The 27,842-nt window shown below is 33.6% G+C and overlaps 1 protein-coding gene across 8 annotated transcripts in view; it reads left to right on the forward strand.

Annotated features, from left to right (window-relative positions):
• Positions 1–27,842, forward strand: part of LOC149801616 (uncharacterized) — a 234,537-nt gene that overhangs the window by 87,747 nt on the left and 118,948 nt on the right. For 4 of the 8 annotated variants that reach the window (XM_089955875.1, XM_089955878.1, XM_089955881.1 and 1 more), the window contains exons 7-11: positions 3,876–3,982; positions 16,801–16,895; positions 23,016–23,120; positions 26,783–26,847; positions 27,268–27,348. In XM_089955875.1, coding sequence (XP_089812001.1) covers positions 3,876–3,982; positions 16,801–16,895; positions 23,016–23,120; positions 26,783–26,847; positions 27,268–27,348 — 453 coding nt within the window. The remainder of the gene's footprint in view (positions 1–3,875; positions 3,983–16,800; positions 16,896–23,015; positions 23,121–26,782; positions 26,848–27,267; positions 27,349–27,842) is intronic. The other 4 variants (XM_089955879.1, XM_089955882.1, XM_089955877.1 and 1 more) reach the window with 3 other exon arrangements.

A 27,842-nucleotide genomic window follows, 5' to 3' on the forward strand; every position in this document is an offset into this window, starting at 1 on the left:
ACTTTTTGTCCTAATTTCTTTGTTGATGATAAAACATTATTATATCTGTCCATAGATAACACAGTGAAGAATTAAAGTTGGTATATGAACGAACTAAGCCCTTCTTTCCAACCAAATTGATGCAGCCAAATTCAAGTGCATCTATTTTTAGAAAGAGGTTTTTTTTCCTAGTATAACCACTCACTTTATAGCTTACTTGCAATAGTCCATTGATAGGATTGCAAATACAATGTTTTATTATTTGTCTATGTACTTGGTGAAATGTTAGGCATTGGTTAAATAGTATTTGCCTCGCTGGTTTGTTTTCCTTTTTCGTATATTTTCACACAAATGAGTGAACTCAGGATACAACCATTACCATACAGACTCTCTTGAATTCCACAACATAGCAATGTCCTGTACATTTCTGATCTACATAATTGCATTTTAAAGCTAAATCTTCAATAACATAATATTTAGACTCTGCTTTCTATGAATTGTATACTGCATATGAATGTGTATATAATACATGTATGGATATTTTTTTCTGCTTGAAAAAAAATTATTGCTTAAAACCAATATTAAATGCAAATATGCATACTGGGAAATAGAGGGCATAATTCAAATAAGAGAATGAAAACAACAGACTCACAAATGCATATATATATATATATATATATATATATATATATATATATATATATATATATATATATATATATTGCCTATCTTGCTTTGCTCCCTCTTCTCCCTGTTAAGCTCTTACATCTTCCTATTCTATCCAAAAGGAGAAGTCACTTCCTAAAATTCAAGTCTTGCTTGACCCCTGAGCAGGTTAATAGTACAATTATGTATATTTCTGCAGTACAGTTATCATATCATTTCTTGCAATTCAGCCAAAATGCATACTATTATATGAACTTAGTCATGAAATGGGTATCTGCAGTAGATACAATTGTTTTTGCTGTACAATGCTCAGTTTTGTATGTCGGTTTCATTGAAGCTTTAAGTAGAATTTCTTCTTCATCGTACTCCTCCTCCTTCCATTTAGCTTTTTGTACAGTGTTATGCATCAGCTGAACACATCATATATATGAAAGCTGCCTTGTAGATCACCAAGCCATAAAATATATCTGTAATTGCACTAATTGCTGTTGTGCTACGTGGCTTCATATTTTTCATGGCTTTAAACTGGTATCACTCATAGAACTAACTGCTAACTGCTCTGAACTGGAGGTGTATGAGATTTTGGCCTCAGAGGTTGTAAATCCCTATTATTTCTCAGAGGTTGTAAATCCCTATTATTTCTCAGAGGTTGTAAATCCTTATTATTTCTCAGAGGTTGTAAATCCCTATTATTTCTCAGAGGTTTTAAATCCCTATTATTCCTCAGAGGTTGTAAATCCCTATTATTTCTGAGTTATCTTGAACTGTTCATATTAACCTAAGGTCTTCGCAAATATTGTCACTGTAGCCACCTTGGTTATTGTAGTAAAGTTCACTCATTCAACTTTAGTCTATTAAAATTCAGAAGCTTTATGTAACATCATGTTTATTATGACCAGATTCGACAATAGATCACAAGAAAATAAGAAAAGTACACTAATAGCAGGTTAATAGCCCAATTAATTATATAAATGGTCGTTAAATAAAAAATGAATTTCTAAGCAGCAGTTTATGTTTATTTATTTCGAATAAAGAATGAAAACAAAATTTTGTCAGATGAATTCCAAAATGAAGATAAATGTAGCACATTCCAAAAATGCATACTCTTTTAGTAATGATGCCTTTCTCCATGTTGGTGATAAAAAAGCTTCAGGCAACATCGATCAAAAGTTATGGTTTATAATCTCTCATGTTTACATGTAAATTACTTATTTTATTTCAAAGAAAGATGCAGTTTTCATGTATAAAAATGAATTGTGATACAGCTTTGGTAAACATAATAGATTTGTGCTGCTGGGATAAATATATATTGTATGCATTTCATTGATGATTAAGGGTATAATAAAATTGTATATGGTTTGTTTTATATACCACTAGAAATAAATGTTTTGCAAAAATATAAAAACATAACCAAATTATGTTTTTAAGTCAATATTACAAGTCAGTGAATTTTTTCCACAAACAACAGAAAACATTTTGATGCAGACGTCATGGTTTCTTTTGAAACATCAGTGCTAAATATAATATTGAAGCTCAACACCATCCTGACTGGTCATAGTTTACAAGCATGTCAGTTGAATTTATTATAGTAACTCTACTTTGATATGGTGTGAAAGAATGCTCTTTTATATTGTTTTATTCCCTGTCACAATTGTTTTCGAAACATGAACTACTCTTCTTGATTCAGCGATGGGTGATTCTTGGTATCTTAATGTGCCATTTCATTATTTTGAGGTGTCAATTAAAATCTTACCCAAATTTAATCACCATTTATGGCATATACATGTACTTAGCAAATAATACACTGGTTGATGGACATATGTAAATTGTACATTAGTATATTTTCAGAGCTGTTTGAAACATGATATTCTTGATTAAATTATAGCACATCAAAATACAAAATAATACAGTGAGACAAATATGCCTTAATTGTATATGATTTTAATAAATTATTTTTCTTTAAGAGTTCTGCAATATTTTGGGATTTGTTACAAACATAACTCTTTGTATATAAATTTTTTATACACATTTTTTCATGGATTTTTGAAAAAAATGATGTTTTATGAACGAAAAAATATACATTTAGTTATGACTTTTTTGAATGGATGGCGAGAAAAATTGGAGAGTGCAAAAAATTTAAAGAATTAAGGCATGTCAATTTGTGGTGCATTTAATAAAATAATAATAATTCAAAATGTATCAGTCTTAGGACAGAAAAGGTGAGCTATACATTTGTATATTAGATTTGTGTAGCTGATAATTTAATTTAATTTAGAGTTATATCAATGCTAACAGTCACTAAAATTACCAAAGGCAATCAAATATATGGTATTTTCATTTAAATACAAATTTGGCAATATAAGCTTTTGAGAATTTTCCTGTTTTCAGTAGAAAGTCATTGACAGCGACTAGCATAACATATTTTATAAGGTTGTACTGCATATATTAGTGACTCACTTTTTATAATTCCCCATTGTTATTAATTCAGACAATGACTACATGCAGTTTAAGAAAAAAACCTTGAAGTGAGGTGAATAAATAAAGAAAACAGTAAATGAATAGCATAACAACAAGTTAATTTAAAGCAGTATCCAGAAAACGGTAATTTTGGGTAAGTAAAGTTATTAAATATATATGACAAAATCATTAATGGTTGTCTTTTGATCGTATTATTATTACGTAAGGAAATACTTACTTTTGATTGACTTTCTGTCTGTTGTATCTGTTTAGGTATTGTCCCTCTTGGAATTTATATTTTCCCTCTCATACCCTTGGACTTTTTGAAAAATTGTCTTAAAATGGTCAGCCTTGTGTAATGTGTATTTATTGCAGTGATATTGAACAACATGTTGCAGTGTGTCCTGTTTTTAATGGACAGTTAAGGGAGATAAAAATGTTGATCTTTTATCAAAATAATAATATCCTTTACATGAAGAAGACTAATTGGTCATGTCTATAATCCATTTGCAAAAATAAGGGATTATTTACCTGGATAGTAATACACAGGATTTTAAACCAAAACAGATACCCATCCACAGTAACATCTTTAATAAACTTATGGACGTAAAGTCTGAAAATGTGTAAAATCAATAGGTGAAAAATAAATAATAATTTAAAAGACAACCTCTTATGATATTTTGTTACAGTTAATGTTTATTGTAGGTAACAAAACCTTGTAAATCAGTTAAAAGCTATAAGTTAAATGACCTTTCTATTGAAACACTTTTCAGACCGGAAAACCCCCATTGTTCTATGCAGCTTATGCAGGTGACCTGGCCATCTGTAAGGAACTTGTGGACAAGGGGGCTAATATCAATGCTTTTGATCAACAACAAGTGTATGTATTCTCAGTTTTTACTATTTATGTCTGTATAACAAAAAAGGCTGTTTTTTTGTACTTGTTTCAAAAGATAAGACAGCCTGTCCTTATTTTCTGTTCATACATCCATATATCAGACATTTGTCTATCAGTCCATCTGGATAGTTTTGCTACCCTTGTCTGTCCATGCATCCATATATCAGACATTTGTCCATCAGTCTATCTGGATAGTTTTGCTACCCTTGTCTGTTCATACATCCATATATCAGACATTTGTCTATCAGTCCATCTGGATAGTTTTGCTATCCTTGTCTGTCCATGCATCCATATATCAGACATTTGTCCATCAGTCCATCTGGATAGTTTTGCTACCCTTGTCTGTTCATGCATCCATATATCAGACATTTGTCTATCAGTCCATCTGGATAGTTTTGCTATCCTTGTCTGTCCATGCATCCATATAGATATTTGTCCATCAGTCCATCTGGATAGTTTTGCTACCCTTGTCTGTTCATACATCCATATATCAGACATTTGTCCATCAGTCCATCTGGATAGTTTTGCTACCCTTGTCTGTTCATGCATCCATACTTAAGAATCAGTCTGTTAGACCATCTGGTTACATTCTGTGTATATGTCAGGCATTGTGGTTGGTGGGGTATTCATGTTCTGTGAACACATTTCTAGATTTACTGTTAGTCTGATGGATTATAGTAAGAGTAGTGTTAGATTAGGCATTTCAGATCTTGAGAACAAAGATAAGCCAAATCAATGGTGTCACTAGGGTTGGTGTCACCCAGTGTGGTAACTCTTGGTGTCACCCCCATGGACCTCCTTTCATAACAGACCATACAGAATCCTTAGTAATGTGATTTTGGTGTCACCCCCTCTGATGGTGTCAACCAGTGCAGTCTGCACCCCCTAGTGACTCCAGTTAGCCAAATTCTTCTATACTCCATCACTTTACTACCTTTACCTTGATCATCATATGTGATTTTATGTGCTATGAGGCAGTAAGTAAGCAATCAGAGAAAAAATAATCATGCCAACAACCAGACAAAAAAGCAAACCAACCCAGTGACATCAATAGGCTGCCACATGTATTGTAGTGAATTTATGCTCATTTGCTGTAGTTTTATTGGTTTGTTAAGGTGAGCCAAGGTGAACTGCTGTTTAGAGATGTCAAAATATTAGAAAAAGTCAACCAGGTACCCAACAATCCTAATGATCGGTTACCCAGGTACCCGATCAAAGGGAAATTATATAAAATGTAAATCTGAACTGGTTTTGTTGTAAGTTCCTACAAGCCAACCCCCAGCAAGAGGTATTAGCATAATTATTACTGATATAAGTAGCAAAAAAGCGCAATCTGAACATACAAAGAGTACTCTATATATTACATGCCATAATTACAGAAAACTGTATGAAAAACATTTATTTCTGCTACTTATTTCTGTCACATAAAATTCTTGTCACAAATCAGCTAAATCCTTGTGGATTATTATGAGAATACAGACAAAAAACAATATGTTATTTATACATAACATTCAATTTAATTAGTCCACATCACGTTTAAAATTTGCTCAAAGGTCGTAAAGTCAAGTCCACAAATTCTGAATGCTGTATTATATTACTGTAGAATTCATCTTTCAAAATTTGTAAAGCGCTATTGATTTGTACATATCTTGATGCAGCATGTTCTTCGATTTAACAGAATCCTGTCCTCTAACATTTTTCAGTCATAAACATCTGTGTCACATTGATAAAGCCCGTTTCACTTGATAATATTTGGTGCTGTGTTTTTAATATAGACTGTAACAAACTAAAATTAATCTGTGATGAAAGGTTTAAAATTCGAGAAACCCGATTTTTTTCTTCTTCAAATTATGTAATGTACAGTTACTTTTACTATAAATAGAACAAAAAGAAACTGTTCGAGTACATAGCCAAATGGTCTCACACATTGACGATATGTCACATGACATGAGCCTTGAGCTATACTGGTAATTTGTGTCTTGCTCACTCCTGACATTGCCGGATATAATCTTTCATCTAAACTCAGAAACATGTAAAAAAAAAAATAATTTTAAAACATAAACTGAAGGGGTATCCTATAACTAATTTTATTACCCAGGTATTTATGAACGGGTGGGTACAAGAGTACCCGGATACCCATTGACACCTTTACTGCTGTTATCTACTTAAGTAATTTTTATAAAGTAAAAATTTCACAGTATGTCAGTGGAACCAAATTATAGACAATGTAGAGGACATCTGTACAAATTTGTACAAAGTGTCAGTGGAACCAAGTTCAAGTACCAACTTTTAGAAATTTTTTTTACATTGCTAACATTGGGGCTCAGTATCTCTCAGCCTTGGCAGTGTAGACAATGTTTACATGAATGATTTCATAACTGTATGCATTTAATGTGTATTTTGCAAAGTAAATTCTGCGCACATTGAGGCCTGTATTATTGATTGTGACTATTCTGCACACATTGAGGCCTGTATTATTGATTGTGACTATTCTGCTCACATTGAGGCCTGTATTATTGATTGTGACTATTCTGCTTACATTGAGGCCTGTATTATTGATTGTGACTATTCTGCTCACATTGAGGCCTGTATTATTGATTGTGACTATTCTGCTCACATTGAGGCCTGTATTATTGATTGTGACTATTCTGCTCACATTGAGGCCTGTATTATTGATTGTGACTATTCTGCTCATATTACAACAGGAATATAATATTGATCACAACTATATTATGTATAAATATTCTGCTGATAATATTTGTGCAGCTATATTTTCTGTGTGCGACTATATTGACTGGCAGTTGTGCCCAGAAAACACCATTCATTTTACGTGAATGCATCCTCCCACAGAATGGAGAATTGCCAGTATCATGCACTCCACACATTCACCTGGTTTGTGGCATGCATAGAACTCATCTGTTTCAAGGACACTGTTCTGTATGGATGTTATACCTAGGTCATCACCAAAGATATTTTTTTATAATGACTGTTTACCTCATCAGCAGTCTCCCTTCTACAGTTAACCTGAATCTTGTTGTTACACTATCTGTTCCATAATCTAAATTATTTAAATTATATGCTAATTAATATTTTCTTCCTTTTTGTATTAAGTTCTATAAGGGACATATAGAGTTGCTTCATGTTTACACCTATTAAGGGCTTAGGTACTCCATCATTTAAAATATATAATTTAGGTACCAGTAAGTTTTGTGCCATGAAATAACAGCCAACCTGCCTAGCTCTGAGGGCAACGAAAGGCTTGTTTTTTTATATCTGCAATGTTTATTTTTTCTTATAAAAGATTTTAGTAAGAAACAAAGGGAAAAAGGCAGACAAGAAAGGTTCTCAGTTGATTAAGTAGTGCATTCACAGTGGTGTACTTAGTAGGCATTGCATTCAACCAGGTGGGTGTATGTGTGCCATTTAAATATATTGGCATTATTTCTTTTTAAAACTCAGAATAATGTCACGACTGTCAGCAGGTCAGTGTGGCCACAAGAAGGGCCCTTGGAACACTTTCCCAAACTGCATGGATTGCTCAAAATACAACACAGAAAAATTGATGTACACATTGCAAATTATGGCCTTCTGAAATCTGAGACATATTAACATGTATGCCCCCATTTTCAGGCACTATAATGAAGAGTACTGTCTCTACTGTGGAGAAACTGGGCATGTGATAATGGTATGCCATCATGGCAAACAGATTGAGTGCTTCAGATGCCATAAATTTGGACACAAACAAAGACTGTCAATCAGTACATACTAGGAAGCTGGCAAAGAGGAGAATGCCAATGCTTCATTTATAACAAGTCTAAATGTACCTAGTGAGACTCTTGACTCTAACTATACAATGGACACTTGTGAATGCTGATATATAAGGTTTTAACATAGATCACTTAAATGTACAAGGTATAGTGGGAAAAATGGACCAGATTAAGTTTATGTTGTCTTCCAAGGAAAATAATATACATGTTTTAGAACTCGCTGAAACCAAATTAAATGCTGACTACAATGATAATCTATTTCACTGTCAAGGCTACAATAAACCATTACGCAGGGACAGAGAGACAGCAGGGGGAGGTCTTGTATACATTAAGGAAGATGTAAATGCAGAAAGACTTGACTTGGAGTCACATGAAACTGAGAGTATCTGGGTGGAAATTTCTCAAAATAATGCAAAATCATTCCTAGTTGGTTTCATTTATAGGCCACCTAAAGCAATTTGGAATGATAACTTTTTGAAACAAATAGAAAATGTTCTTGCACAGGAGAGAGAAACATATACTCGGAGATATAAATAAGGACCTTCTCAATACTCAAATAAGGAACAACTGGATGGAATTTATTGAATCATTAGGCCTAGACCAGCTTGTAAATGAGCCTACAAGGGTAACAGAAAAATCAAGCACTCTTATTGATCACATTAACACCAATCTACCAGACAATGTGGCTTGTGTTAATGTACTGAATGTTGGTCTTAGTGACCACTATCCTACTTTTTTGACGAGAAAGATTAAATGCAAGAGAAATAAGAAAAATAAACACAAAACTATTACTTACAGATCATTAAATTTTTTTGATGAAAAACAATTTCTCAATGACCTATGCAAAGTTCCATGATTCAAATTTCGGATGACATAGATGAAGCTCTGAGGGTGTGGACAGACTTATTTATGCATGTAGTCTCTAAGCATGCATCGTTGAAAGTACATTGAGTAACGAATGAAATCTGACCTAATTGGCTTACTACTGAAATCCTAGATGCTATGAAAACACGAGACCAATTCAGGGCAATGGGAAACCATGCACAGTATAAAGTATGGAGAAATAAAATAACAAGTATGATTAAAAAAGCTAAAAAAAACTTATTATTAATTATTGCTTGAAAACAAAAAGAACAACACAAACTCCATTTGGAAAGTCTTCAATGAACTCAGTGGAGTAACACAAAGATCAGACAAATAAAATTCACTCACACCATAGTCACTGATGACACTGACATTGCAAATATTTTCACTGATTTGTTCACCAACATTACCACAAAATTAAAAGAACCAGTGATAGAAAACAACTTAATGAACTGAAAAAGTTCTGTAGCAGCAAAATCTCTGAGGAGGTCTGTTTCTCTATCCCACCAGTATCAAAAAGCTTTGTTAAAAAGTGTCTCGGTGAACTTGAGATCAAGAAAGGTACAGGACTTGATCAGATTGGTCCATAACTCATTAAATATTCTGCCTTTGCTATTTTAGATAGCATAACATTCATAATCAATTTAAGTATTGCATCCTCATTTGTCCCCAAAATATGGAAAACTGTAAAAGTAATGCCTATGTACAAATCTGGTTCTATACTACCAAACTTGTCAAAATTGATTGAAAAACATGTCCATGACTCATTCGTGTCATATTTAACGAAACACTTGCTGTTACACCCTAATAAATTAGGCTTCAGACAGAGACATGGGAGACTGCCTTGATCTCCCTAACTGGTAAATGGCTTCAGGCACTTGACCAACGATGAATAATAGGATCTGTATTTGTAGATTTCAGGAAAGCATTTGAATGGTGGATCATGAAATCCTTTTGAAGAAAATGAAAATCTACCAGTGAGAGGAAAGCACAGTTAGATGGTTTACTTCATACTCAAGTGAGAGAACATAATATGTTTATACAAATAATGTTCTGTCTGAACCTGGAACAATTAAATATGGAGTACCACATGGCTCAGTTCCAGGTCCATTACGATTTATATTATTTATTAATGACCTACCACTTTTACTAAGGGACTCAGTATCATCTACAGATCTCTATGCAGATGACAAAACATTGTCAGACATCCTAAACACAAAGCATGAACTTGAAATTTCTTTACAGAATGCCCTAAACAAACTGGAAAACGCAGGTGCACATGCAAAGGCATGGTGGTAAATACAGGTCAAACTAAAATATTACATAACTCAACATGGCAGAAAAGAACAAATCTTGGCAGTGATGAACTATAATGTCTGACAAGAAAGGATAAAAATTTGCAAATGGTCTTTACGTAGATAATAACCTATCATGGTCTGAACATATAAAATAAAACAGTAAAAAATTCAATTCAAGTTTATGGCCAAACATATGAGTAAAAAAGTCAGTTCAAGTTAATGGCTTCTCAGTAGGATAAGACAATTTCTCCCTGAAAGGCGCAGAAAACTATTTTATAACAGTTAAATACAACCCTATTTAGACCACTGTAATACAGTATGGGGTAATTTAAATGATAAAAACATGACAAAACTGGCACATCTTCAAAAAAGAGCATCAGGGCTAATATCAATCCAGATAGAAAGCAAGGAAAATTTAGCTGGTTAGTTAAATAATATTACCTATTGCAGACTGAATCCCTTTGAGAAAAGCTAAATTAATGTACAGGATATCCAATTATAGTTCTCCTGAATATTTACAATCACTATTCCAGTATAGGATACCTGGCAGTACTCCCCACCTGTGATCCATGTCTACCAAACAGTATAAAATTCCCAAACCAAATAAGGAATTATCTTAAAAAGGTTTCCAATACTCTGGAACTTTGTTCTGGAATAGTATTCCAGTTGAGATTAGAAATACCCACTCTATTTCCTTCTTCCAAGCCCAATATATCCAGTGGCTTCAGAGATGCAGCTAAAATAAATAAATTCCTTTGTATGAGGGTTTCAAGGTAGATAAGTTCTTAGCTAATTGTGGTACCCTATTTAAATAAAGTCATTATTATTATTATTATTATTACTATTATTATTATTATTATTACAAACAGACTTCCATTTTACATCTCTCCAGCCTGGACCAGAGAGCATGGACAGTGGATGCATTTAGCTTCCAGTGGGATCATCTCACATTTCCACCTTTCTGACAACTACCTTAAGTTCTGCAAAAAGTCAGAACTTCCAACTGGTCTTACCATTGTCATAGTCCCACTGTGGCTTCAGCAATTATGGTTCAGCAATCTTTTGATAGGTCAACCTAAGTCTCCTTCCCACAGGAGGGATCATTATTTGTATCCCATGGGCTTCCAACAGCCCACATATTTGTTTGTCATTTCATACAGGTTTATCAAAGAGACCCAGAAGATGTATTATTTTGTAAAATATGTATCCAGAGAATTGTGGTAAATAAATTGATTTGGGTATTATCTTGGAAGCACAATGATTTTGATTTGGCCAATTATATGACAAAAAAACATGAAAAATCATTAGTTGAGATTGTCTAATTTTCCCGATTTTATCAGTTCTTGGAACACCATCCCCCAAGAAACCTCAAAAGAAACTAACCAGCCTGACATTCATCAAAGACTGATGAGTGTGCAGATACAGCCTTCCAGATTGCCAGGAATAAACTTAGAGAGACGTGTCCTCCAGACTTAATCAAAAGTACAGAGGCAGCTTTTAAACATATATACAAACATTTATCGACATTCTACCATGAGAGATATGATAAACTTTTAAAAGAGAAGAAGAGTGCAAGAAAATGGGGAAAACATAATGAACAATCAAGCCCAGAAAATGAACAAGGAACAACTGAGGTCTTGAAAGTAGGAATAATACCCAAACGGGTATTCTAAACTCCTTAATACTCTTTAGAAAGTTTAGCAAATTTTTCAAACAATAAAGATACTCATCTTTATGTCTCGGATTTTGTTATAAATCTTTCTAACTTCCCCCTCACCATGACACGTATCACTGCCCTAAATAAAGGATTATCTTTTAGTCCTACTGTTAAGGAAATTAACCGTGGTCTAATTCACAATCAAACTGAATTTTTTTTTTATCATTTCTAAACAGGGATGGTGAGACTAACTCATTTGAATATGAATTAATTAATAAATTCAGACTAAAAAGCACATGGTCTCCACCAAACCAAAGTGAGTATATTGAAGCGTTTTGCAAATTGGTAAAATTATCATTAATTTACTTTAAACAAAGAAGGAGATACTGCCTGAGTATCACCAAAATTGAGAACCAGGCCTTACTTGAACTTACCAATAATAAAGATATTGTGATAAAAAAAGCTGATAAAGACCTTACTTGAACTTACCAATAATAACGATATTGTGATAAAAAAAGCTGATAAAGGCCTTACTTGAACTTACCAATAATAAAGATATTGTGATAAAAAAAGCTGATAAAGACCTTACTTGAACTTACCAATAATAACGATATTGTGATAAAAAAAGCTGATAAAGGCCTTACTTGAATTTACCAATAATAATGATATTGTGATAAAAAAAGCTGATAAAGGCCTTACTCGAACTTACCAATAATAACGATATTGTGATAAAAAAAAGCTGATAAAGGCCTTACTTGAACTTACCAATAATACCGATATTGTGTTCAAAAATGTGAACCAGGCCTTACTTGAACTTACCAATAATAATGATATTGTGATCAAAAATGTGAACCAGGCCTTACTTGAACTTACCAATAATAACGATATTGTGATCAAAAAAGCTGATAAAGGCTCTACCATTGTAATCATGAATACTGATGATTACATCAAAGAGGCCCTATGAGTGTAACAGTGCTCTGGTACCTCAGAATTTAAAGCAGATATTGTTCTTAATGCACATTTAACCTTGCCGCTTCATCGTAAGTCATCAGACGAGGATTGTTTAAACCCACAACGCCATGGATGCATAGTGGTCAGCTTATTATCTTAAAGACACCAAAGGTTTCAATAACAGAGGCATTGAAAAGATTCCCCAGACGTTGGAAAATATATGAATGTTGGTTTGGGATGGACTTTTGACAGAAGTGTGAAAGTTGAACTGTATGCTTCCCCAGACATTCTATTCTGAGGATCAAGTTATACAGCAGTGCCAAGGTATGTTCCATTGTGGTCAGCAATAAATTTGAGAAATGATGACAGCTGATGTTTTTCATCATCACTCATGTCCATGTTAGAAACAGCAAGTGATCGAGCTGCATCAATATCAGAAATATCTCAATGAACTCACTTAGAATTTCTGGTACAGGCTACTCAGGCCATACTCTAAATGTTTGAAGAACGTAACCTGCTTATTATTGTCATTGTACTCACATGGAGCAATGGCTTTAATACACTTGCAATATCACCACATTTGCCAAAAAACACTTCATATAGGCAAACCCAGGATGAACTGCTGTTGCTAAGCAGCATGAATGGTTCAGAGTCATAGTGGATGAAGAATCTTTCCCAGCTGCTTAACAGACATAGGAAGTACTATGACAAAATATTTCCTGCATTTATTTACCATAAAAATGCTGCCTGGCAACCATGATTTTTACTGTTGGGGAATTAGTGAAAAACCACTGTACATTCATGCCAGAATTCAGTTGGAATGTTTCTAAATTCACCACATTGCAATGCAAGATGAAAGTTAGTGGGAGACATTCTTAGAAGTCCATAAACAAATAAGCTAGTTGGCTCCATGCTACCACAACACGTCTTTGTACAGTGGCACAGTTCCAAAGAGCCAGTCAAAGCACTACTTTAGCTTTACTTGCTCCTCTGATCAGTAGACTTCGAGACAGGAGTGATATCTAGGATGGCCATCACACAAATGCAAGATCTTGTGGTTTATTAGAACACCACCATAATGAATATCCTAGGCAAGATTGTTGCATTGAGAAACAAATGAATCTGCAAGCATGCGATATCAAAGGAGATTCTGTTGACAAGAAGTAATATGCAATTCAAGTACAAACTCTCTTGGTGTGTGCAGTTCCATTAGTCCAGCAGGACCATATTATTCATTTTCTCCAAATGGTGGCACAACTTATAGAGAGATCAACACAAGTATCCATGTAGCCTGCCACAGCCAGCCTATGACAGATTGTGCTTGCATTGCTTGCCTTCTCAGTCAATGGTTGGCATGCATTGTACCAACCAACATCTCCAACTCTTCAACTGATGGAACCACCCAACTGGAAATGTTGCCATTGAGCCAACACAGTTGTTTTGGGGTCTCCTTATAGATAATCTTCACAGAAACCTCAGATCACTAGTTTTGAATTTATCAACCACACACACCTCAAGATGCTGTACAACTACCTGCAGTGTGAAGCATATGCTCCTTCATTTGCTCCATGTGACACTACTTTAAGGCTGCACAGTGGAGTCATTAAAGAGAGAGATAAAATGGGACTGTGGAATTTTTTTATTCTTGCAGTTTTCAGTATAACATATATTCATTTGATTTAATCTCTTTTATATTGACGCTCCAAACTAAGCTCAGGCAGGAGATTGTACACACTTAATGGGTATTCCTCACTTTCATATAGAAAAATTTTACACTCTGACCTAGTGTTTCCTAATGATCAGAAACAAATACAGAAATGAACCACACAGACAAACTGTGGTTGTACATAGTAATTTTTTCAAATAAAGATAGAAGCAAAATCAAAACGACTAATATACACTTTGAATTTGGCAAGCTTAGCAAAATCAAAACGACTAATATACACTTTGAATTTGGCAAGCTTAGCAAAATCCTGATTACAAAATGTGTGAAAAATTCTTAGTGTGAAAGTGAATTACATGAGGGTTAAAAAATCCCAATACAGATTACTGTGTATTCACTGTTTATCATGGGGTACAGTTTTCATGGATTTTGTGGTTGCTTTAGATCATCAATGTTAAGACTTCATCTTTCTGTGCAAACTGTAGGACCGCTTCCCAATGCCACAAATTTAATTACCAAATGTTGTTGTTGACAAAATCTCAAACACTGATACTTACCAAAAGAAATGAATTGCCTGCATATTGTATAACATCATTAAATTGTATACATGATGTTAAAATGGTCCTCTTGCATTGTAATCTGTATACAAGTTGATAAAGCAGCCCAATTAGAACATAATCTGTATACATGTGGTAAATGCGATTCAGTTGCAGTGTAATGTGTGTGTGTGTGTGTGAAATTTGGATTTTTAATGTAGCTTTTTAAAAAATCAGTCATATCACTACAGTGTCTGCAGTGTGGCAGTTGATAGTGATGTCTAGCACTGGGGCATCATGCTGCAGACATGTAGCATGACGTCCCACCCAGTCACATTATCCTGACACCAAGACGACCAGTCCTAACACTAATCTCTTAATGCTGAGTGCCTAGTGAGGCAGCTGTTAGTACCATTTTTATAAGTCTTTGCTACGACTTGGCCAGGGTTCGAACCCACAACCTCCTGCATCTGAAGCGGAGTTGCAGTGTAATCTCATTGATTGAATACAGCTAGTCAAACCTGTCAGTTGTGGCCACCCACTGGAAAAAGTAAAACTAACCTTTGTTCACAGGTGACCTCTGCATGCAGGTTCACTTTTACAACTTAGTCTTATACCAGTACTATGCACTGAATACCAATAATTATTATTATTATTATTATTGTTGTCGTTGTCTCTGGGTGACTGAGTGGTCTTAGTCACTTACATCTCACCTCTGTCCACATTGATTCGAGTCTCAGCTCCGACATCTTTAGTATGTGAGAAAGCTCTCCAGTAGCTTGGGTTGATGGTTCTGAAAAATGGCATTATACCTACAAAACCAAACCATATTGTTATTATTACTATTATTATTATTATTATTATTGATTTAACTTAGTCAATAATTCAACAAATCATAAAATACATGTATATGCTGCTCTGTCCTGAACTTATGTTCCATGCAAGATTACACTCCTGCTCACGTTAATTTACTCTATAAATTAAATAACCATTGATGATTGAAAATTAAAAGAAAAATACACCGATCTTTGTATTGTGCACCATGAGAAAACATTAATTTTACTACTAAATATCCATGATAATAAAACAGAGGACTGACTGTATAGTAGGCCTACTTGCTGTATAGTAGGCCTACTTGCTCAGATAGACTTGCGAACAGGTGTTGACACTTCAGAACAATAGTTGTATTAATTGGTTGGTCAGCTTGCAGAGATCCAAAGAGTGAGAGGCCTGTGTATCATGAAGGGAAGGAAATAAGCTTAATATGGCTATAGTGACTAACACAGGAACTAAAACTTCACCAATCAAGCTTTTGTAAATATTGAATGGCCCCTGTTTCTAACAGAATTGGATGAATTCTTAGCTCTCAACATAGATTAACATTTTTGTCAAAAAAGTCAAGATTTCACTTGTCATACTGTCACTAATGGCAACTCTCATTTCTGCTAATACTGTGCAACTACTTTTCCCACCATCAAGCTAACAAATAACTTCCACCCTCTTTCTCTCTGATAAAACTGCCTTGCTTTTTAATTTGACATACTGAAACGTTTGAGTTACTTTGACAGTGTGACTAGAGTATAGTGAGTACAGGCAACACAAAAGCGTTTGCACAGATTCATGCTCCAATCCTTTGTCTAAACAATGCCTTCTCATCCAATCTGCAAGTATAATGTAATCACTTGTTGATATGTTCCACTTAAAGCAGTGAGGAACCATTATTTGGTTAGGAAACACCAGGGTACTGACCATTAAAACCATTGACCATTATATTTAGAACTTTAATATAGGAAATTTGTTAGTGGGAAAATAAATGACCATTCTGACCAGGTGACTGCTATATAAAGGTAACTGTTGGGACAGGTTTTACTCTAATATCCATTGGAAACCTGACAGACCTGATCATGGGATAACAAGTGTAATTGTCATTGACTTCCAATAAAACTTTCCCATTCTTGACAGTATCCTAAAGTTATATTTAGATAACAGAATTTGGATAAATGAGACTGGATTGGACCAGTTATTGGTTTTGTGCTTTTAGTTTTATATTTTCTTCTACAACAGATCTCCATTGATGGCAGCAGCCAAAAAAGGTCACACAGAAGTATGTCAGTTCCTGCTCAAGAGAGGTGCACATGCTGATGCCACAGATGGGAGTGGTAAGGAGACATAGAAGTTGCTGTATGAAATTTGATTTACTTTTTAAAATACTTGGTGCTGGTTAGATATCACAAAACCACATCACAAGTATTTGCATAATGACTCAAATGGTGGACATAAATAAGGCAGACCCTCTTATTCTGATGGTTTGTTTTGCGGGTTACTGATAGTATATAGTTTTGAGACAACTCCCGTAGTATCACCATGGATCCTTGTGAGTGATAGCAGTGTATATTTATCATCTGCTTGCAGTGTTAGCGAGTTTATGACTGATTGGCTAAGATGGGTCATAAATTGGTGGAACTGAATGATAAGAGAAACCAATTAATTGTGGATTGAAAATAAGGTCATAATGAAGTACTTTTCATATTCAGAGATGAGACTTAAATTGCAATTGCAGTAAAAAATACTGCTTTTTGTCTAGATATAAGAAGGTTGTCTAGACTGCATGCACTTCCCCCAACCCACCCCCAATCAACATGTGTCAGCAATAGTGTTGAGATGCATTACCTGGCATGATGTGAGAACTTTTTGCAAAATGAAAGGAAACTTTATTCCTGAAAAACATTGTAGTATACTTGATCAGCATCTTGGACCAGTTTTAGTTGAACATTTATGGGATAAACCATACCGCTTAAAGGACAATAATGCCCCTACATATTGAGCATGTATAACTGAGGTGTGCACACAGTACCCTATGTATTATATGGCTTGCTGAATTTGCGACTTTGAATCATAATGAAAGCTACAAATTGTGTCCAGAATTGTCAATACCATGCACAGTCTATTTTGTTATTATATTATACAGCACAATAATTCTCTTCATTCATTTTTTTTTTCTTCATGCATTTATTTTAGATGATTGAAAGGAAAAATCTTAAAAAGAAACTCAAGGAACAGGATCACTTTTATTTTATCTCTCTAGGTTTGGGGTAAAAGATTTTAAATCTTCATCACTTTCCCCTGTTTCAACAGTATTACAAGCATCCTCACAGAAAATAGATAAAAGATCAATCAAGACAGGATTGAGCAAAAAGATCACACTTGTTTTTTTGTTTCTATACAATATTTATTGAAGAATACATTTTCAGATGCATTGCAATTATATATACGAATATTCAGTAGAAAATTGGAAGTTTATTAACAACTGTATCACAATGGCATTTATTAAAAACTGTATCACATCAGAGGACATGGAATTGCCAAATTAATAAGGTCTTAGTTGTAAATCAGCAGTGTAACGTGAAAAGAACATGATGTCTCAGAGCTGTATATTGTTGTCACTCTACTAGAAAGGGTTCTGTTGTTTTGGTATGTTCAGATGTACAGTACCTACTGTTGGAATTTTGGCTGAAGAATAAGACACTAGTTAAACTAGTGCATCTGTTTCCCAGAGGATATGCTGGACGTATTATAGTTGTAATATATAGGAGTATGCTGACTTGGTATACCCCATCATTATTGTTATAATATATGGGAGTATGCTGACTTGTATACCCTGTCATTATTGTTATAATATATAGGAGTATGCTGACTTGGTATACCCCATCATTATTGTTATAATATATAGGAGTATGCTGACTTGGTATACCCCGTCATTATTGTTATAATATATAGGAGTATGCTGACTTGGTATACCCCGTCATTATTGTTATAATATATAGGAGTATGCTGACTTGGTATACCCCGTCATTATTGTTATAATATATAGGAGTATGCTGACTTGGTATACCCCATCATTATTGTTATAATATATGGGAGTATGCTGACTTGGTATACCCCGTCATTATTGTTATAATATATGGGAGTATGCTGACTTGGTATACCCCGTCATTATTGTTATAATATATAGGAGTATGCTGACTTGGTATACCCCGTCATTATTGTTATAATATATAGGAGTATGCTGACTTGGTATACCCCATCATTATTGTTATAATATATAGGAGTATGCTGACTTGGTATACCCCATCATTATTGTTATAATATATAGGAGTATGCTGACTTGGTATACCCCGTCATTATTGTTATAATATATGGGAATATGCTGACTTGGTATACCCCGTCATTATTGTTATAATATATAGGAGTATGCTGACTTGGTATACCCCATCATTATTGTTATAATATATAGGAGTATGCTGACTTGGTATACCCCGTCATTATTGTTATAATATATAGGAGTATGCTGACTTGGTATACCCCATCATTATTGTTATAATATATGGGAGTATGCTGACTTGGTATACCCCGTCATTATTGTTATAATATATGGGAGTATGCTGACTTGGTATACCCCGTCATTATTGTTATAATATATAGGAGTATGCTGACTTGGTATACCCCATCATTATTGTTATAATATATAGGAGTATGCTGACTTGGTATACCCCATCATTATTGTTATAATATATAGGAGTATGCTGACTTGGTATAACCCATCATTATTGTTATAATATATAGGAGTATGCTGACTTGGTATACCCCATCATTATTGTTATAATATATAGGAGTATGCTGACTTGGTATACCCCATCATTATTGTTATAATATATGGGAGTATGCTGACTTGGTATACCCCATCATTATTGTTATAATATATAGGAGTATGCTGACTTGGTATACCCCATCATTATTGTTATAATATATAGGAGTATGCTGACTTGGTATACCCCGTCACTATTGTTATAATATATAGGAGTATGCTGACTTGGCCTTCCTGATCATCAGTGTCTTAGTAAAAGTCATACTGGTCATGTATGTGTTCAGTATCAGTTATTGCTGTAATGGGGGTTATTTTTTAGAATTTGATTTTACATACCTTTAAATGGCAATTATTCACTTTGTTTGGTTCCTTTTACATCTGTATCCCTTGAGAAGGTCATTATATACACACCTCAAGAAGTACCTACAACAAAGTCAGTGTTAAAGTACATGGACACTTTTGGATGAGATCAATACACGCCTGTGATCCAGTACAATCTGGATTGAATGCTGCACACTGTGATGTCACAATGAAGGCTACTTATGTTGGTAATCACATTCATGCTACCCTATATTGTGAACACTAAACATGTTCTTTTCTTGACCCGGTTATGTACCTGGCCACCATTGTAAAAGTCCATTTTGTCTGGAAGTTTCTTGATGACAGTTAAGGTGCAGAGCATTCAATAATCAGGACTGAATAGACTTTGGTTAAACAAAATTAGCATTAAATTTAAAAACACCAATTTATATTTAATTTAAGATGGGTAAATGTGCATACATGACCTATATGACTTTTACAATAGAATACATAAGGGCTGTATGTTTATCCCTGTTCAAGTAAGTTGGGGGATTTTATAAAGATGGTTCATTTGTAATTTCTGTTGGTAATGTGTTTCAATGTTGTAATTCTCTCTCTTTGTGACATGTATATCTGAAACTAACATAGATTAACATTCATGTAAGAAGTGCCCTTGTCCATACAGATATATTTATTAAGTGCATGATTGTATCTTCTTTTCTTCAGAATGTATAGAAATTAAGTATGATTATGAACTTAACTTGGTCATTTTCTTTATATTTCCTCAGCACATGGTCAGTGAGTTTTTAGTATTAAAGTTTGTTGTTGTATATCAATGCAGCAGCTACCAGAACTATGCTTTCTCAAGTTTTAATTATGATGTTAATGCTAACTCATGCATGGGATAACCATTTGAACTTGTGCAATTTTGTTTTACTTCAGTCGGGTAGGAATGCAATTTTGTTATTAATTTGATCGACATTACTTGTTCTTTGCACTGGCTTATTTATGGCCATTGTGTTATGTATATTTAATTTGTATTTGTTTTGTTAGATTTTTCCCCCCGTGATTATGTTATGCATAATTGTACAGTATTTTGGACTTGACCTTGTCCCAAATCAAGTTAATGTTGTACCTGACCAGTAACTTTAATTTTGGTAAACAAATACTACATAGTTAATATTACCCTATGAGTGTGGATTAAATATTAGGATTATTGTCAATAGCAGTAAATATATTTATTTGGGTCTGGGTCTAGTGCTCTGGTATTCCCAGTGGAATAACCTATGGTACCTCATGTTTACCACATTCTTTATTATAATTTTAGTAACAGATCTTGTCTTGTTTACAACTTAGATTTGTCTAGAAATGAAGTTATGTCCTACATTCTGGCTCTTTTTTTGTCTTTGTTTTTTTTCTTCTTATACATAATCTTGTTTACATGAAAAATTATTCATTCCTTAACATCATGTGGCAGAATTAGTGTAATTGTTGTGTTCAGTTTTTGATTTGGGTGAAATTAGTTATTCAAATTATTATTAACTGGAAATGCAAAGTGCTCTTAAATACTATTCTTGGACAGAAACATTAATTTGGAATTATAATGAATTCAGACCAGGACATTTTGGATTATATTAATGTGAATAATTGGAAGACTTAGCACATTATCACATTTCAGGGCACTGGTGCATTAGTGCCTTCAATGTCTTCAGCACTGGATCTTAATTCAGTCACCACTGGAATTTAATTAGAATTATATTTATTAGGACTGGTGATAGAACTTTTTGGACTATTTGGGATTTAATTTGCAATACTGTTAAGTTCTTTTTAAATTTTCACTTTGTATTCCCAGGAAATAAATTATTTGTTAAATTTCACTAAACTTGTTGGTTTTCTCTCTTTTCTATTATTTAGTTTAAGACCATAGAATCATAATGATTAAAAATGTGTATTGCATGAACTACAACAGAAAAAAGGTTATGAATGCACCACTACAGATTCCAGTAACTTAGTATTAAAAAAGATAATTAGATTCATTGTGCAAATTGTTGTATGAATACAGTTTGCAAGTTATTTTCATTATCTTAACATTTCAGATTTGATTGGCATTATCTGTCATGCGTTATCTTCATTAGAACTGGCTGTGTTTATAACTAACTTTATGATTTTTTCCTTTGGTATGATAATGTAAGAAAGAGATCATGATGTAGATAAATCAGTACCTCTTTCTCTCTCTCTCTCCCTCTCTAAACCTATTTAGAACATGCTTGTATGGGTCATAAACAGCAAACCCCACCTTTTTCATCATCCAATCCACGGCAGTCATCAGTGAGAATCCATGAGAAAGTATCGTGTACAGAACTATTATCTGCTTGATGCTGCAGCAATTTCATCAGACAAGCAGAGATGGTGGATAGGTTTTTCCTAATCCTCTACACTCTCTCCATACCCACCGTAGGGGCCCCGAGTGGCCAAGTGGTCTAAAGCGCTCTTCGTTACGGATCACTGCCATCTCACCTCTGTCTGCATAGGTTTGAGTCTCGGATTCGGCCAATGTGGGTACATGAGAAAGCTTGCCAGTAGCTTCTTGAGGGTCGGTGGTTCTTTCTGGGGATTTCCCGGGTTCTTCCTCTACCATTAATACTGGCCGCCATGTATAGCCTATTGTGTGCTGAAAAATGGCGTTAAACACTATGACAACAACAACAACAACCATTCCCACCATAAAATATGTGAAATTGAAAATTCATGTGAGATTTTCTGTATTATAACATCAATGATGTGACATCTTATTACCTTTGTGTGTCTTTGAACAGTGAATTTGGATAGAGATTTAATAATAAGATTACTGGATTGTGACTTTTGTCTTGCTGGATTGAATTGTGTTTAACTGTGACCAAAGAAACCAGCTGTTTATATTCATGTGGTCATAATCAGCAGGTTGCTGTTTATATTCATGTGGTCATAATCAGCAGGTTGCTATTATAGCTAGTTTAACTGTAGATTGTAATTTGTGATGTTGAACTTCCTCAGATTATTTGGTGACAAGTCAGGTCTGTGTGCTAAAATGTCTAACAGTGTTGTAAAGAAAACAAAAACTTAAGTGCTTATTATCTTTGCAAAAGAATATATAGGAATTATATCAGAATTTTAATAAGAAACATCATAAATGAAGAGAGAAATGATGTTTGAGTAGAGTATATTGGCAAGTGTGAAATTGTTTATCTTTGAGGAATGATATGAAAAAATGAACTGTGAAGACTCTGTACTGAGACGATAGAATTAAACATGTCACTGGTTTAGGTCACTCACTCAATCTGATTTTTCATTACAGGTCAGACTGCCTTAGCCTATGCACTTAGTGAAGGACATACCAATCTTGAGGAGGTGTTCCAAAAGGCCCCCACAAGAGCATCATGGGATATCCAGCCAAGCTATGGTAAGTGCCCCTCAAGATGCAGATGCACTCCAGACAGTCTGTCAACAGATTTGTGTAAAAGTTAATCAGGAAAATTAAATTGTACTGATAGTCATTTCTCGAAAGTTTTTGTTTTTGTCTTGCTTGCAAAAGATGAGAGATAACAGTCAAAATGACCTTCTACCTGTCTGGCATCAAAGCTTGGTTAGAGATTTTTGAGGGGCAATATGTCCAGATTTCATCAGGGGATCATCATCAGACTTTGCCAACAAATGAGTTTGGGAAGAATACCCTTTGAGATTGACAAACAGGGAGCTTAAAGGTCAGCGTCACAAAAAGAAATTGTTACAATTTAACATTGGTTTCTTAATGATTAATGTTTTTGTATCTGACAGTACTATTAATTATGGATGAATTGACACCAGACACATATATGATTACCATTTGATATAAAAAATGCTACTGGTGTGGAGGTCAGAAGGTCAGAGATGAAGGTCACATTAGTTTGTTACATTTTTCTGGGTGAGAAGAAAAATTATCTATGGATAAGCATTAGGTTTTATTCACAGATTCACCATTATGTATTGTGTGTCATTGGGGATGATGGGTCCAGGTGTCATGATCAAGTCACACAATGAATTGTTTGTTTTTGGAGTAAATTGTTATGCATCGGTTGTATCTTACGTTTCTTTATGATGAATTCACTGCTTTTCATCGATACAAGTTGCATTGGATTTCATGGTTGCAACATACCATAGATTTAAAAACACAATGAAAAATGATTCTTCTGTGAGAAAAATAGGACCACCTCTCAAATCCACAAAATTACATACTGGCAAAAATGTAATTGTTTGTAAATTCATGACAACTGATACCGCAATAATAATTGAATTAACAGTATATAAAAGTTGTTAGAATATTTCAGATGTCATTTATGAAAACTAAGGATGTCCATGTTCAGAAGATCAGTTTATGCACTGCAGCTTGAAATGATATAATCATTGGATTGTGATGAATAATGTCATGAATGTGGTCTTACTTTTTACCTAGATATATAGTAGTGGTATAATTTGTGGTTAAAATTTTGGATATAAAGTGATGTGATTGCAATATCTGTCCATTATTATTAATTATTATTAATTTTATTGCATAAAGTTCTGTAAAAAAATGATAAAGCCATTAATGAATATACAAGACCTTGGAGAACTATTAATTAAAGATCTGTGACCAGAAAGATCTGTGATCAGCCACACAGGTTTTCTGTTATATAGAAAGAAATCAGTAACTTTGTTGTACTGAAAACCTCACTCACCAGTATATCTTTTTCTTTGTATGTTTGACAAGAGGCATGCATGTTCTTCAACCTGTGCAAATTTGATGAATTTTTAAATCATTAGCTTTTTTTTATATACAATTACTGTCAGGGTTTTTTTCTCCATACTTATTTGTGTGATAACCTTTACTCTTTGTGGTACTATTAATATACCAATTTACCACAGTAATTTTGTCCAGAGGTTCCTATCATGATAAAAAAAAAATCGATATTGGTACTATGGTAGTTTCCATCAGTAAGGAATGTATTAAAATTCCAGAGTTATTTTGTTATCAATTTAATGATTATAAAAGCATGTTTCATTTTTCATGACAACATAATTTTAAAAAATATTGACTTTTTTTAGATAATTGTATTTGTCACAAATTATGTGTGAAGATGTCAATTATAATTATGTTTATGAATCTTTAATTACTTGTATGACATGGATCATGTATGCAGCATGACTCCCAAATGGGATGTTGTGAAAGATATCCAGACCAGCTTTGACAAAAATTGGGATTAATGACAGAAGAAAAAGAATGTCATTTTTGTAGTTATTTTCTAGCATATGTTAAAATGTTCAGTATTACTTTTTGGCCTGAGAATCAGCATAAGATTTTCAGTTGTTTTCCATTGGAATTTTAGGTTATTTCTCTAGTTCACAAAATATTTTCTCATTTGTGTTGTATGTTGACTGGCACCCTCTGATAACTATCTTTCCTGATGTTAATATCCAACTCAAAGATCCCTGCCTATTATATTAATAGTGTAGGTTTTCAGTGCCAACACTTCTCATTTTAATCTGCCAGCCTTTTAATATCTGCAGAATGTCAATTTCAGGGTGTCAGCTATAGTGTAAGCTTATCTTTCCGCTTTAGTTACAGTTTTTGGATGACAACTTGTACAGTAACATACACAGAGCAAATTCATCATTAGGTACTAACAATTTAATGTGGGTTGGGGGCTGGGATTTTTTTTGAGCATAAGTATTTTGTTTTCTTTTTTCTCAAGATTATTAATTTGTATCAAATAATATTGTAGATATAATTTAGTGTTATTTTGCGATGAATTGGGGCAAGATATGTTTCCAGGAAATTGAAAACTGGAAATTTTATTAACAAATACCATGCCCCTCCTTTGGAAAAAGTAAATTTGTTGGTCCCCAATATAATTGCAGTAACCATGGTACATATGATGGTATACCATGGTACATTTTTTATGGTACCCAACTCTACTTATATGGGCATAGATTGTTATGAGTATATGCTCTAAAAATGAGAAACAGAAAACAACAAGCTTTGTAAAATTTAACAAATAATTTATTTCCTTAGACTACAAAGTAAAAACAAAAAAAGAAGAAAGAACTTACAGTATTGCAAATTAAATCCAAATGATAATCCAAGAGTTAAAAAAACCCACACAAGTTCTATCAATGAAAAGTTCTAAGTGAATCATAGTTCAGATCATGATGAAAATCCAAAATGGAAGGTGATGACATCTGCAGTAGTCAGTGTTGTACTGATGTGTCAACATTCTCTTGTTGAATCACAGAAAATATTATTCCAGTTTTTGAATTCTGTATAAATTCCGGTTAATATCTTTGTCCAAGAATTATCAGAGCACTTTAGTATTTCCAGGGAAAACAATCTCTTGAAATTCAATAATTTGAAGAAAATAAAAATTCAGCCCCAATCTGGACACAACATAAAACAACTTGACTTCTCAAGTGCTATGGCACGACTCTTAGAATTCTTGTCATAACATCAGTTATAAGACTAACTAAAATGCAAAACAGATTCCCAGATGGGGTCAAGAGTTCATCATTCAAGAAAAAATAGAAGTTTGTTTATGAATTAACACATGCCTCACATCACGTAGTCCAGATATGACCTTGACTCAACTCAATGATTCTTACTCTGAGACACATTAAAAGAAAATGAAAAAAGTTGTTTACCAAAACTGTCACTGCTTTTGGAACAAGGTCAGCAACAAGATAAATAAGAGAAATAAATATATCTAAAAAATCAATCAACTTAATTTTATTTAAAAAATCTAGTCCAGTAAACAATATTACATTACAATAACATCTAATGGAATAAAAATATTTTAAAACTAACAGACAAACAATTAATTTAAATATACATAACAAGATATTCATCTAAGGTAAATGCACGAAATGCACACAAACCTATATGTCTTTGTTGTGATTTTGGGTTTCTTGTACTTGAGCTAGGTAAAAAAAATATCATTAAAAAAGAGGTTAAATGCACCAACATTTCACAAGTGATGATCCATAAAGTTTTCATTATTTCTACTGATTACAATATTATATATCAGAAAAATGATCATCTGTTTGTTGGTTCATTAGCAGCTACACAGAAAGAAGAAGGAACAGAAGAGAGGAATTCCAGTAATGTTGACAACCAGGATCAGGTAACTAAAGTTGATCCTTTTTTCATAAAAAGAACATTCAAGGCTTCTGTTTTGTGTAAATCCATACAACACATTGATTTTACAAAATATGACAATTGATTTTAAGCAAGCATGATAACCTTCTTTATGGTATGATGGGGTCTTTGGGGTCCAGTTGGTGCATTGGATAAAATACTCGCACCTTTGCTTTTATCTGCTTGATCATTTGTAATGTAAGTTATTGTCACCCAAGTATGTCTAGTAATTTTTCCACATGGTATTTCCACATGGCCTCAACATCATTGTTAAGATTCCATGCTAAAGTTGTTAAAGATTTTGTGGGGCAGATTCAACTGGCATGCATGATAACATAGGGCACTAGCGAGACACTGGGTTCCATGTATACTTTTCTTTATTATTTACCATTTTTTTCAACCACAGGACAGCAGTACTGTGGTATCTACATTTGTTGCTGCAAATACTCCTGAAATAGAAAGAAAAACTATAGAAGTATCTGAAGAGGTGAGTTAAAAAATAAATGTCCAAATTTTGCCCCATTCTAAATTAACTGTTCAGTCTTAAATTAACTTTTTAAGCATTTCACTACTTGTTTAATTTCATACTTTTCTTTAATATTTTTAACAGAGCACTGTTGGATATAAAGGCTTTCAATTTTCAGGTCTCTAATTTGAAGATTGATCAAAATCATTGTTTTGTTTCACAAACTATGCAGCCAAAGTTTATTCTTGGGATTTATTGAAATACTGTTCTTAATTTTTTTTTCTGTTTTAAAAATACAAATTAGCTATAAAATGCAATTGATGATGTAAGGTTGTTCTTTTTTGGTCAGTAGTTTCTTTTGCAAAACAACCGAGAACATTTTATAATAAGTAACCTATGTTACACATATTATAATAGTGTATTATAATGAACTGGCCATGAATAACAGTCTAATATGATGCTGAGTCAGAGTACAGAGGTTGGAATAGTTGTGGGGTTGGTTTGTAATAAGTTTT

This window comes from Sinohyriopsis cumingii, chromosome 4 (genome assembly GCF_028554795.1).
Source record: "Sinohyriopsis cumingii isolate HCF-2022 chromosome 4, ASM2855479v2, whole genome shotgun sequence".
Taxonomy (NCBI): domain Eukaryota; kingdom Metazoa; phylum Mollusca; class Bivalvia; order Unionida; family Unionidae; genus Sinohyriopsis; species Sinohyriopsis cumingii.